Source organism: Aptenodytes forsteri, unplaced genomic scaffold (assembly GCF_000699145.1).
Source record: "Aptenodytes forsteri isolate BGI_AS27 unplaced genomic scaffold, ASM69914v1 Scaffold173, whole genome shotgun sequence".
Taxonomy (NCBI): Eukaryota; Metazoa; Chordata; class Aves; order Sphenisciformes; family Spheniscidae; genus Aptenodytes; species Aptenodytes forsteri.
The window spans coordinates 2,841,879-2,856,004 of record NW_008794449.1 but is presented as its reverse complement, the minus strand read 5'-3'; the positions used below and the strand labels follow the sequence as shown (position 1 = coordinate 2,856,004).

At 49.2% G+C, this 14,126-nt stretch overlaps 1 protein-coding gene across 1 annotated transcript in view; it reads left to right on the top strand.

Moving 5' to 3' along the window:
• PLXNA4 (plexin A4) overlaps nt 1–14,126 on the top strand; it is a 462,713-nt gene that overhangs the window by 195,380 nt on the left and 253,207 nt on the right. Inside the window, exon 3 of the mRNA XM_009290424.2 lies at nt 12,757–12,888. Within this exon, the coding sequence (XP_009288699.2) occupies nt 12,757–12,888 (132 nt within the window). The remainder of the gene's footprint in view (nt 1–12,756; nt 12,889–14,126) is intronic.

Below are 14,126 nucleotides of genomic sequence, written 5' to 3'. Positions count from 1 at the left end.
TCTTTTAAATACCTCCAGGGATGGGGACTCCACCACTTCCCTGGGCAGCCTGTTCCAATGTTTCACCACTCTTTCAGTAAAGAAATTTTTCCTTACATCCAATCTAAACCTCCCCTGGCGCAACTTGAGGCCATAATATCCTAGTGCCCTTCATCTTCCTGCCCCAGACCTGAGAGCCCCAGTGCCCCCCTCTCTTTACTCTCTTAGCTGAGGTGGAGCAAGGGCCATGGCTGCTAATGCTTCCCTCCCGCCATTCACGTTTGCTCATGTGGCATCCTCAGAAGTGGCTGTGTTCCTGTGAGGGCACGGCAGTAGCTCTCAGCACAGGTGGCTGGATGTTTTGGGGATCCTAGGGGGACAGACCTGACGAAGCCAAGTGGCTGCCTAGAGTGCATAGGGCCATTTGGAAGCTGCCACAAGCTGAGGTTGCTGGTAGTCCTTTCAGGAAGGACTGAGGAGATGGAGAGGGAGGAACTGAGCAGGGATGTGTTTGGTGTGGTCTTTTCTGCAGGAGTTTGGAGGGGCGGCTGTCTCTCCATTCGGCAGTGGCTAGGAACATCTTGTAGCTCAGTGCTGGAGGCTGCAGGTGAATCCAGCCAAGTGATGTTGGAGAGGACCAACAAATTTTCTGGTGGCCTTGGAAGAAAAAAAGCATGAGAGATGGCTTTGGGTCACTGATGAGGGACCGGCTGATGGGAGATGAGAGGAGGCCTTGGGAAGGCGAAGGCCTCAGTGAGACACAGCTGAGCAAAGATGGCTGCTGAGGGATTTGGTCTTGATGGAGGTTGACTGATGGAAGAGGTGGCACTTGCTGGGACCACTGCTTCTCATTTGGGACTGGCTGGTGAGAAAGGTGGTCTGTGATGAGCCTGGCCCGCATGTCCCTTGGTCAGACATCAGAGACAAAAGCAGAGGAACCATTGGTGGATCAGCAGATGAGAGCAGCCTTCAGTGGAGGATCAGTCTACGGGAGGTGAACGGAAGAGGCCTCACCCACTGCTTCAACGCTGGATCAGTTTTCTGGCTGCTTGCATGAAAGGGGAGAAAGGGCAAATGTGGAGCTTTGTCCCTGGACGGTACTTCCCTTTTATCTGACACAATGTTGGAAGATAAGCATTCACTCTTTCTCTCTTCTTTTTTTTTTTCCTTTTTTTTTTTCCTGTGGATAAACATAGATTATGAAGGTTGGAAAGGCTTCAAGGGATGTTTTTTTATCTGATATTAAGTTCTTAATAGATCACCTTGGCATTGAGAAGCCCAGGAGCTGAAAGAGTCAGCAACTGAATTACAATAACCTTTGCAGAGCACAACCCTGTCAGTGGGTCTGGGGCCCAGAGATATGTGGGACCTCATTATCTCGACCTTAGCCCCGGGGATGTCAGCTGACAAAAAGGACTGGACAGAGAGTCTGGGCTGGCTGATTTCTTTGGAGAGCTTCTCTTTCAGGTTTCCCTTTCCCCTGGCCTTGGAGATAACGTGTCCGCGCGTTGCTGACAGGAATTGTTCCCAAGCCAGAGCTCCATCCACCCGTCCAGCCCATAGCTCTGAGCAAGGGAGTACGCAAAGAGCTCCGGCCCCCAGATTTCTCTGTTTTCAGTAATGCACTCACAGCCCATCACTCTCTGCATCTCTCTGTAGTCATTTAGCACCAGTACCTGACACAAATATCAGTGCAAGAACGGAGAGTCTTACTTGACCAGTGATATAATCTCTGGGATACGATTTTTGATTTGTTTGGTTTAGAGAAAATAGTGAAAGTGCCCAAATCCTCAGCAAAGCAGAAGCCTTAGTCCGCCGCTGATACTCTGTAAAGGGAAATTGCAAATGCGTCTGTATATCTCCAAGATTGAATGTGACAGATTATGATTGAGCTTGTTGCCCTCGCTGATGGCTGGAGCTGCACAGGGCACCGCGCCACCCGAGGGGTGTGTAAATGCCTGTATTCGGATCGGATTTCCCCTGTTGTCTGCTACAGGGAGCAGGTCCTTTTGCGGAGATGCCTGTGCTGTCCATGTGTGCTCCCACCCCAGACTCTGCTGGGTGTGAATATACACTCGGTGCGTGCGTGCGCTCATCTTTACAGCACCCCACGTCCCCTTGCTCATGACCAAGGCCTGGTGGCGTGTTGGTGAGTGCATCCTCAGCCCGGGCAGATGAGCCTCGGTGGACAGGGTGTGTGCACACATGTGTGCATGTGTTGCTGGGTGCCTCCACACCCCTGCCTGCTCGAATATGTCCACCCTATTGCATGCCACTGTGTTGATGTGTGCTCTGCTGCCCATGCCCATCTGTGTGCTCCTGCGCGCTCTCCTGCCCATGTGTCCATGCGGGTGCCCGGGTCTCCGCACGCGTGCATGCCTCCCGTTGCCAGAGGGCAGCTGGCTTCCTCTCAAGTGACACTGTGTCGTGAGGATCCGTGGGTGTTTCAAAGCTCATCCCGTCTAGCTGCAGTCAAAGGGCCCTTTGTGGTGCTGCTCTGCACCCCCCCGCCGCGGGGCTCCCAGCCCTCTGGGTCACCACGTTCCCGGCATGGCGGGATGAGCTCATCTCTGGGAGGAATCTGGTCCCTCAGCTCCATGAACAGACACTTATAAAGGACTTGTATTCACGATCCAGCCCATGTTGCAATCCATCTGTCCTCATACCCTCCCATATTACTATCTGCCTCAATTTCTGAGTAATTCCATGTAAGGATTTCTACTCCAGGCCAACTATGTTGATATCTTTGTCCCTAATCAGTCCCATTCACAGGCACGTTGTGCTTCTGGGTATTTTTGAACCAAAAGCATGCAGGGCTTTGAGCCTTTCTGGTAGTGCTACTTGTCTGAATGTTTTGATCTATAGTTTGATCCCTGTTTAAGAGCTGACCAGAGTTAGGCAAGCATTTTGGGTTGTGCACCACAAGAGCCATCCATGCTCTTGTATGTAAAAGTTTAATTTTCATACCTTTTTTTTTTTTCCTCATTGTTGTTCCCTTAATCTCAATAAAACCCCACTCTGATTGAAAGCATCTATTTACATTCTCTTTATGAAGAACCAGTACTGGTGGCAGCAACAGGGTAAATGTTTAAAAAATAGCTGTCCACTCCCCAAAATGTTGGCCATGTAAATGAAATTCCACCAGTTTGGGAGAAACGAAAGTGCCTGGAGATCTTTACCTTTCGTGCCATGGCCAGTGGCTTTATGTACATCTGAACTCCTGCACCCTGGAAAATTGGAACAACTCCACGACGTATCAGAAGACCTACAAGAGCTAATAGGTCCAGGGGGTTCCCTTTCAGCTCATGCAGTAGGGTGCTGTGAGGAGCAGGACATTACTTTATTGCTGTAGAGTAGCCATAGGTGTGCTGCTGAGAGGCAGCCGCAGGATCCAAAAGCCTCATCGTAGTGCACATGAACGGGGTGGCACTAGGATGACCTTTGAGATTATCCACTGGGGTCATAAATACGAGCATCCAGCAACAGAATCCTGTCTGTGAGCACTGAACTTTACCTCCGGGAGTGTCAAATAGAGAACCCTTATTCTCCGTGCAGGACGTGGAGGTGCTCTATAGAGCATCTGTGGTAGGATATGTGCCTGATAAAGCAACCCGTGCATGAAGAGACTCTGCTCTGTTGCCAGAGGGATTGAAATCCTGTGAAGCTCGGGAAGCAGCACAGAGGCTGAACAGGCTTCTTTGGGGAAGGAGCAGAGTTGGCCCATGCTCCTGCGCTCCCTTTGCTCTGGCAGAAAGGGCAACGGTGGCAGGTCTTTCCCTGATGTAGTTTCATTCTCCCAAAGTACTCACTAAGCTGGGCAGCGCTTGTAAGAGCCTGAAGCCAAAAGTTTGGATGTAAAATCTGGTGGCTAGAGTGTTCAAATGTCCTCGTTTGGCCAACCACATGCCTGATGCAGACATCAGCTCTTAGAGATTCCATTGCTGTCAGCATGAAGTTTCCTAGGACTGAGTGCCCTGCTTCATTTTCCACTGATAGAGGGCAAAGCGCAATTTTTCAGTCTCAAATGACTCTTATTTTAGGTTGCAGGGTTGGGGTAAGTGGAGAACAAGTGTTCATGGGCAACGAGAGCATGTGCACCCCAGATGCCTGGGACCAAGGTGGCCACTGTCAGCAGAGCCTGGGCAAGGGCCAGGAGCTGTGATGCCTCGTGGAGAGGAAGGAGGAGGAATAGCAGGTTCAGGGCTCTGGCTCTTCCACCGAGCAGCACAGCCCCATCCTTGGCGGGGACTGGACAGCAAAGGCCTCAGCCCCTTGCCATAGGTGAGTGCCAGCAGCCCGTTAATAGATCGCCTGGCAGGGCTGTTGCTGAACACTGATCACTTGGCAGGCCATTACCTTGAAAAATGAGCTCTGCCGAGCTTGCCTTGTGTTGTTACAAACTAATGATTTGCATTGATTAGCACGTGGCTCATGAGTGTCTAATTTATCAATCAGGGAGCACCAGGGGAGCGTGTGTAAACCATGCTTTCAAAAATGATGTCATCTGTCAATTGGCTCATGAATGTGAAAGCTGCATACACCTGACATGCTCTCCCTGGTGAGGGAGAGGAAGGACCCGGCCATCTCCTTCCCCTTCTCTCTATTTCCATGTTTCCTCTGTAGCTGTTTCAATTTGGGGTGAGCCCTGCAGTCCAGGTACAGCCTGGCTGGCCATACTTCAAGCTGTAATTACTATTTTTATAGTACTGGGAGCAGCGGTCATAAACCCACTGTGCTAGGTGCTGTCCAAGCCTAGAATGAAAGGCTGGTCTTTTATTTATGTCTAATTTAGATTGTAAATCCATTGCAGCTGGGAGTATCTCTTGCTATGAAAGTTGGTGAGGGACCACGGTGGTATGGCACAGTAGTCATGTACCGAGGACTATGAAAAAAAGGGGACCTCTGTCAGCTAGGAGCTCGTCTCCTGGCTTGCAGGACCCTCCGGCTCAAAGCAGAAGGTTCATTGCATCACAGCCCAGATCGTTGCACGCTTGATCTGCTGTGACACTGACCCACCATGAAACCAAAGCACCTATGCCATGAACCGAAAACAGATGGCCATCAACATCTTGTCCCATCTTTCTCCTGGCCCTGCTGAAGTAAGAGGAATCCTCCTCTGCCTCGGTGTGCTGCGCTTTCCCTGCAAGGGAGATCTCCTATCCAGCAGTCAGGCACGTCTCTGACCTAATTTTGCAGCCTGGCTGGATTACACGAGAGGTCAGTGGGTGACTCCTCTGCAGGGATTAGACCCCGTGGCCCTGCCCAGTGCAGCCACCCATGCTCCCTCGCAGAGCCTGGCCGAGGGTGTGCGGAGGGAGGATTACAGTGCAATGCCTGCAGATGATAGGGATTAGCTGGCGGTATTCTAGGAAAGCTGTTTTCTTGAAAATCCTATTTTTGTTTTTTGGAAAAAAGGCCTTGGGAACTGTGTGGATGGAGAAGGGGGGAAGAACCGTTCTCCTTGGCTGTTGCAATGCTGTAGCAAATAAGTCTTGCTTGCTTGCTAACCACAAGGTTTAGATTTCCTGCACAAAAGAAATGTAAACTAGGAACGCGAAGGGATTGCAAGACCAACCCGCTTTGCTGTCCCTCCTGTTGTGTGGAGCAGATGTGTGCACTCAGGTATACATACGCATTCTATGGAGCGAGCACACTGTGCCTGTAGGTGACTTCTGCAGCGGTATTTTTGTGTGTACAACTTTGGGTCTGTGGATATAATTGGATGAGTGATCACACAGACGCTGACGAGCTTGGGACAGAGTTTTAGAGGTGAGCCTTGCCAGGGTAAAAGCTGGAGGGCACTTGCAAGTTTAGGATGTGGATCTCCCTTGGAAGCAAAAGGCTAGGGTTTACTCTCCTCTCCTCTCCAGATCAGCTAGCCATGAGAATGGCTGCTGTCATGAGACATTGGGGTCTGGATAGCATTGAAAGCACGAGTGTTGAGAAGACTAAACACCTGGTTTTCCAGAATCCTGCTCTCCATATGGCTGAAGGTGCTCTGCAATCTGTATTTGGACAGGCTGGCATCGTCCATGCAAGCAGCACCTTAAAACATCTGTACAAGAGAAGAGAGAGGGCTGCTGGCTGCTGACTATTAAGCACGAGAAAGAGATGCCTCACCCCTTGCTTTTTCAATTAGTGTTTCTAAAGGCCTTTTGGATCGGTAGATAGACGGGGCTATTGAAATGCCATGTTTTATTAGAAATTGATCTCCTGTTAATAGGCTTTAGGCAAATTAGAACGGATTATTCGACTGGAAAGCACATGCCAAAACGGAGGGAAATAGGAGGAGCATGGAGTGTCACCAGCCCCTTCCCCGTCTTTGCCGAGATCAATAGAACTACATCATGTAGCCCAAATCAATGGAAAAGCAGAAATAGGTGATCATCATAATGGCCTGACAGTAGATCATACGCTGTCTGCTGTGTCTTTGCCCCCTCGCTATGCCAGGAACAGCAGCCAGCAGTCCCAGCATCCGCTGGGGAACATTAGGTTCATAAAACAGGGAGGAACTGATATTGGAAAAGCAATGAAGTATTAGAGGCCCCTGTGCAGTCGTAAGGCTGTGGCTGGGCACTGCTCAGAGCAGCCTGGATTGATGTGCTGGGCTCCAGGGCTGTTTGGATCTCCTGGAAATGAGGTTTGCAGATTCTTAAACCAATAGCGAGAAATAATGACGGTGATTTCAGATAGAAGCCCTGGGAGGAGGAGAGGCAGGGAGGATGAAAGAGGGATGCCTCAGGATACGGAGAGGACAAAGATTGTCTTGCCACGTCTGGCTTTCCCTGCCCAAAAATATTTCTCCTCCTTTCAGAGGCAGTGCCATAGCCGTGTTTGCTCCCTTGCACCCAGGAGGAGACAACAGGGATGGATTCTGTGACCTGCAGGGTTTTGCCTTTGAAATCCACCCTTGCAATCTTCTTGGCAGCCACTTACTCACCTCCCCTGGGAACTGGGGCAATTTCATGGCCAAAATAAACCACCAGCATGACTTGAGCGGGAGATGCTGGAGCGCTGGCTGGAAATGTTGGGGCCAGCGATGATGAATTCCCTTTAACTTCATCAGCTGGGGGGCTGCTGATGCTGCACAAAAGCAGAGTGACCGGGAGGAGAGGGTTGGCTGAGTGAGCCACAGTTCACCAGCTCCTCTTCCACTTAGTTATTCATTTAAATATTTGTAATTACTATCATCCAACCAGTGTCTGCTCCTGCTGTCCACCTGGCCGGACATCATGATCCTTCTCCCGACCACACTCTCAGGAGTCCTGGATGGGTTTCAAGTCCTTTATACAAAGGAGTTAAAGGAGGGGGTCTCATTTGGACTCTGTTGGGCCAGGAGTGATGCTCTGGGCAGGAGGTGATGGTTTTAAAATAGTAGGAAACAGCTGAGGTCAATTGACACAATGCAAACGATCCATTCTTTTCCTGCTAGTGACCAGTCCAAGCTGTTGGGACAATAAAATAGAGGTGAGGTGGCAGCAGGAGTCCTGGTTCAGGAGTGTGCTTTTGAAGTGAGTCTGAAGGCAATTTTGAAGGCAATCAGTTGTCCGTGCTTAATTTGCTATGATTCATATAGCAGAGCAGTCTTAAAGTGTATGAACTGGATTTTTCTTGGATAAAACTAAACTAGATGATGTTAACATGCTCCAAACACTGATTCAGTCTACGGGATCAGGCTTTGATGGGTCTGAAGTAAAGCTCCTGAAGTACCTCTAGTGTGGATGCTGGATTTTAGAAGAAACAGTGTCCTTTTACAGATAACTCCTTTTACACTATGCCATTTGCTAGCACATTCACCTCTTTCTCACCTAGCCTCCACATCTGCACAATGAGGCTTTCCAAAAGAGCCTGTCCCCATCCAGCTTAGTGGAGGAATAACATGCTGACCTCTCCGACCACGGGACAGGATCGATGCTCCAGTCTGGAAGGCAGGTGTTTCTGTTGCTCTGGTGAGCTTGAAGATATTTGCTTTTTGCCATGATCATGGCTTACCTTCCAGCAATGGGACTAAGTTTTTGCTAGCACCAATTCCTTCTTTGTCCTTCAACCCCATTGCTTTTCTTTGACCCTTTTGAGTCCATACCCCTGATTTGGAGGGGTTTATTGTCTCCCTCTTATCAATAACCATATGATCCCAATCTCTAAAACCCATCTCCCTCTTAGAAGTGTGATTGAGGCATCTGCCACCAGCTTGCCTGGGAGACTGTGCTCAAGCATCACCCTCCTGTGGACCCCACAGCAGCTGGGGAGACCCAGATAGTGCTGAAAAACACCAGTTGAGTGATGGAAAGGTATCTTTTACCTTCTTTCATCTATCATCAGGCTCGTGGGCTCCTTGCCAGGATGCCTCTGGGGCTAGCCATGGCCAGGGTGGGAGCTCAGGGAAGGCCAGAGCCTGTGTCTTTAAAGATTAATGGTGTTGTTTGCTCATTAAGAAGATCGTTTTGAAGCCAGCGCTAGCCAGAACATTCGAGTGCAAGCATCTGTTTGCTACTGGGAGAGGATATTTATTGTCTGATACTTCAATGGATGTAAATAAACAGCCAGACCGAGATAATGTTCAGACAAACAAACAAACAGCTGCCAGAATAGGTCCCCTGGTAGTTGACCTTCGGGAAGCATCATGCTGATGTTTTAATAGCAGCCAGCTTTGCAGAACGAAGCCCAGTGAGTACAGCCTTCCGGGAAGCAGGATTAATGTGCAGCCTGAGCACGTTGGTCCCCAGGAGCTCTGCACATGTGCGCTGGGTTAAAGGAGGGCAAGGGGGCTTGGGGTGCTGAGTAGAGCATCTTGTGGTCTAAGGAGTGTGTGCCTTGTCCAGGGCAGGTGTGTAAGCAGCGGGAACAGGTATTCCTGTGGTGGAAGTGATGAGCGTGTTTGTGGAGGAGTGTGCACACATCTGGTAGAGGTGGTTGTGGTGGACTGAGCATTTTGAGACTCGTGTATGGCCCTGGAGCCCTCTCTGTCGCTTCTTGCTCCCCTCCCTCTTGCCTTGCAGAGGTGCTCATGGTTCACAGGCAGTTTCAAGGAGAAATCCCCACTGGACTGTCAGTCAGGCTCTAATCCCACAGCCTAATAAGAACATCTTAAATATAAGAATACCCATACTTCAGTCAGCAGAAAACTCTATCTATCCTAGCACCCCAGCTCCACGTGGGGCTTGTGGCTGATGCTGGCAAAGAGAGCAGGAACAGAGCAAACTGCTGGTGCGTGCTTCAAATTCCCTGCAATTGGCAACTTGGGAAGCTTTCTGAGCAGAGATTGTATCTGTGTCCCTGACTTTAGTGGTGATCACTTGCAGGCTTTGATGAGAGTCTTCTCATTTCCCCTTCACGGGCTCTTCTTTTGATTTTTTTGATAACCCAAATGCCCTGGTGCTAGTGGGTGCCTGGGAACCAGGAATAAATCTCTCTCTAAGAGAAATTGCTGTTGTGGTTTTTGATGCTCAGGAGTGAGAAGAATGCGCAGGGAAGTTGGAAATCCTCTGGGCTCTGTGCCTGGGGTTGAACATAAGAAAGCCAGAGGTTAAGACAGGTAAAGGGACGGCTCGAGTTAAGGGCCGGACTTCTGGATGCAAGCTACGATAATCACCTCTTTGCTGGTGCAGGGCTTGCACAGTCTGTGCAGCGTGGGTGAATGTCTGCCAGACTTTCTGGCCTTCTTCTCAATTTTCTTTTTACTTAGCTACTACCTTTCATGAGAGAGAGAGAGGTTTCTGCACTTACAGTTGTTGGGTTGCGTGTGCATGAGTGCACATGTGTGTGTTTGCACATGTACAGTGGAACGAGCCCTGTTCCTCCCTCCCTCCCCCTCTGCAAAATAATGATTTTGCAGGCAATTAGGCTAGCAATAGCTGTTAAATCACTTCTGAGTATCTCTGTTTTCCTGGTGTGAAACCTCTGCAATCTTTTACCTGCACCAAATGCATAGGGGAGATCCCTGGGGGCTGTGCCTCCTGTCTGCGCGGTTTGTTAACTCCAGCTGACTGTTTCTCCAGCCTGCCTCTTCCATCTCTGAGCTCCTTCTCCTCTAATGGGGCCTGGCAAAGGCTGAGGACAGTGACTGAGCCCTGGGGTGATAATTGGCTGCTTACATATCTAGTGGCCTACAGATCAGACCCTGACGATGCTGAAAAATCAAGGTCAAAGCAGCAAAGATGTAAGGTTTTAGCACAGTGATCAGCAGAGAGCGCGAGGATCTTCTGCAGCCCTTTGACAGGGACGAGCAGCCACAGGGGAGTGGGGAGGGAGGCAGAGCTGAAACAGCAGACAAAGCTCAGCGACCGCTCCCTGAGAGTGAGAACTCGGTGCAGGAAAGTCTCTGTGGGAAATAGAGAGAGTGAGAACTCGGTGCAGGAAAGTCTCCGTGGGAAATAGGAAAGGCTCCTGCTGTGGGGGCATTTGAGCTGCCCTGGGCAGAGCCCCAGCAGGGAGACTCTTGTGTTTCTCAACCTGCAGCCCTTTCTGTCTCCTTCCTTTCTCCTGACTGTCCTAAGGGGAATGACTCATCCTGAGCGCATTGGCCTCTTTGCCCTTGACCTCATGGGTGAATCACATCAGCGTCCACTTTCAAGAAGAGAGACTCTGAGGAGCTGGATGCACCCATTAGGGACCATGGACACGAGCAAGCCCTTTCCTCCCAGGCAGTCAGAGCCAGCGGGAGGCACGGATGCTCAGGGTTGGGCTTCAGGCCCTGACCTCTTTGTCTGTCAATGCTGTGGAGTGTGTTGCTCTCATCACCAGATCCATCAAGATGACAAACTAACTACAAACCCTCCCGTGTCATTTGACCAGCCCAACAGCCAATGCCTGCACGTGCATCCACTTCCGTGGAGGATGATGGATAGCACGTAGGTTCTGAGCACCCCTGAGCACCCTCCACACCCTTTGCTGTCACAGGGAACCCCTCTAACTCCTCTCTGCCTCATTTCCTCTATCTTTCCTGGGGGAATAAGATTTCTTTGTTGTCATAAAGCAGGTGGGGAGATCGAGGAAGGACAGAGATCAGAATCTGTATATCATTGCTGCCCTTTGCTCATACAGGCTTTCCAGACCTTTTGTCATTCCCTCTCTTCGTTTCTCTTTGCCTTTCTACTATAGAAGATGAATCAGGCTCAGTTTCTTGGCTGAAAGGTTGATATGGAAGGAACGAGCTCATGGAATGTGCCAGGGAACAGTGGGAATGGGTCTTGATACCATAAGTATTACAGCTTGTTATTTGCTTTGGGTGGGAAGGGTGCTTTTTGCTCAGCTATCAAACTGCACAAGTGCAAACGAGGGACTGGGAGCCTCTGGTCTGCCTTTGGTCAGGAAGGTGTGGAGATCATGATGTGGAGCATGAAGCAGATCTACTACAACTTTGTTTCTTCTAGGGAAGGGTACTGTGATGTTTGTGTTGCTGCAGGATAGAAGATTTTCTGAAAGTGAAAGGCAACACATTGAAAACATAGCAAGGGAGGTAAGGAATGTGGATGCATCTCTGAAACCCCACGTGGCCATGGGGTTTGCTGAAGTACAGAGCCTCACAAGATCCAGAAGGACCCGACACTCCTGTGGATAGCTAGATTATCCTGAATTGTGGTTATAGTATTGAAAGGGATTACAAACCTTCTCCAGCTGCTTTTGAGCCCAATCGCTAGAAATTGGTTTTAGACAGGTGAAGAAAACTCTGGTGTTTTGTGCATTTTCTTCCATATCGCTGGGTCACTGTCAGGGATAGACTGGGACTGTGCGTCTGGTTCCTTCTCATAATTCCAGTTATTAATGTTCCTAAGTGACACCCTGTTATGAGATGTGGCTGGAATCATAAGGTGCCATATTTGTGCAGGAATGGTTTCAATATCTGATATATGTAATCAACAAGAGAAATAGTCTGTGTTGTATTGTACACTCTGCAATAATATATTGCCCCATGGAATATTAGCAATAAGAACAATAATATTGTCTGACTAGCATTTGAGTGAGTCAGTCCTGCAGACTCATGTGGTTTTTTATCTTTTGCTCATCATCACCATAAATTCTGCCTTTTGTGCTATCATTTTCAGCTGGGTAGATTTGTCCAGGCAATGACAGTAACACAGTGATAGTGCCAGATAAAAGCAAGCAGGCTCTGGATTGTTCTTCTACAGTGCTCTTGTGTTGATGGGACCAGCAGAAGCAGTTACACCTGCTTTATCCCTTAAGTGAGGAGGCAGGGGAAAAGTTCACTTTGCGATGGCAGTGGTGGTTGTCCAAAAGACCTGGACCACAATGCACTTCTCCAATGATTATTCTGATGAGTATTTGGAGAACAAGTCTGATGAGGAGTGGCTGAGGGAACTGGGGTTGTTTAGCCTGGAGAAGAGGAGGCTGAGGGGAGACCTCATCGCTCTCTACAACTGCCTGAAAGGAGGTTGTAGCGAGGCGGGGGTCGGTCTCTTCTCCCCAGTAACAAGCGATAGGACGAGAGGAAACAGCATCAAGTTGTGCCAGGGGAGGTTTAGATTGCTTGTGAGGACAAATTTCTTCACCAAAAGGGTTGTCAAGCATTGGCACAGGCTGCCCAGGGGAGTGGTTGAGTCACCATCCCTGGAGGTATTTAAAAGACGAGTAGATGAGGCACTTAGGGACATGGTTTAGTGGGCATGGTGGTGTTGGGGTGACGGGTGGACTCGATGATCTTAGAGGTCTTTTCCAACCTCAATGATTCTATGATTCTATGATTCTATGATTCTACAGTCTCCATGGAACGAGGAAAAATACTTATGTCCTCTCCCTGCTTTTGTTTTTGCTCTGCAGATCCGTGTGGATGGCACCACCAAGAACACACTGGAGTATGAGATTGTGCAGGTGGTGGATACTGGCCCCATATTACGGGATATGGCCTTCTCAGTGGATCATGAACACCTGTACATCATGTCTGAGAAGCAGGTGAGAAACTCCGTCAGTCCATGGTGCTTTGAAAGCTTTTAGCTCGATCATGCTATGGACATCAGAATTGCACATGAAGTTCTGATAGCGAACACGGTTACTCCAAAGATGTGCTCCGTTGTTGATCTCATGATTTTTCTTGTTTAGAAACCATTGCATTTATACACTGATGCAGTTTTTGAGGGGCCAGGGCAGAGAACTAAGGGAGCAGAAACCACCCCCAGCATTGCCTTATGCAGTACACGTCCTACTGGCTACATGACAAGGACTTGCGACCGCATCTGCTGCATACCACATTGCTCTCCAGCCCAAATCAAACTGTGGCTACATCTGCCACAGATATGGATAACTGTAGCGCTGAATCATTTGGCTCCAACTGGAGTATTTGGAGAAGCTGGAGCCTCTTTGAGACACAGTGATCAAGAGTGTAGGACGCTGCCTGCCAGGATGCAGGCCAAGTTTAGTGTGATGTTCCTGTTGTGCTGTTAGTATTATTATTGAAAATACTACCAGCTAGATTCCAGGGAAGGACCAATCTGGTTGTTCAACATGGAAGTCTGGCTGATTTCAGCAGAGTGCTTGGCCTTAGGAAGTTTGCTGCTTGGGGTGGGAGGAGGAAATAGTTTTGCATGAAGAAATTCATTGTACATAATTAGTCTCGTGGACATGCAGGGGCTTGCAATAGTGTAGCTGGTTGATTCACGAGTGCTTGTGAGGAGCTTTAGATCCACAGACAAAAGGGAGCAATGAAGGATTTTGGTAGGGTGATGGCAGGTGCCCTACAGTGCAGCTTCAGTTCAACTGGAGGCCAAGTGTGACATGTTCACCCATACATTAAGGTTCAATGATTCATTGAGCAAGTATTACCTGCCTGACCTTGGATCATGTAAGTGGCACCAAACATAAAACACCCACTTGATATGCTTCTTATTGCCTTCATGAATTGCCTGGAGGATATCTTGCTTGGGAGCACACATTCCCATAGCACTTTCAGAGCAATGTGGTTTCCTCCTAGTATCGCCCAGTTCCCTAACACCAAGATCTCCCTTAGACGAAAGGCTGAGAGAGTTGGGGTTGTTCAGCCTAGGGAAGAGAAGGCTTTGGGGAGACCTTATTGCAGCCTCTCAGTACTTAAAGGGGGCTTATAAGAAAGATGGCGGCAGACTTTTTAGCAGGGCCTGTTGTGACAGGACAAGGGGGAACGGCTTTAAACTAAAGGGGGGTAGATTTAGACTAGA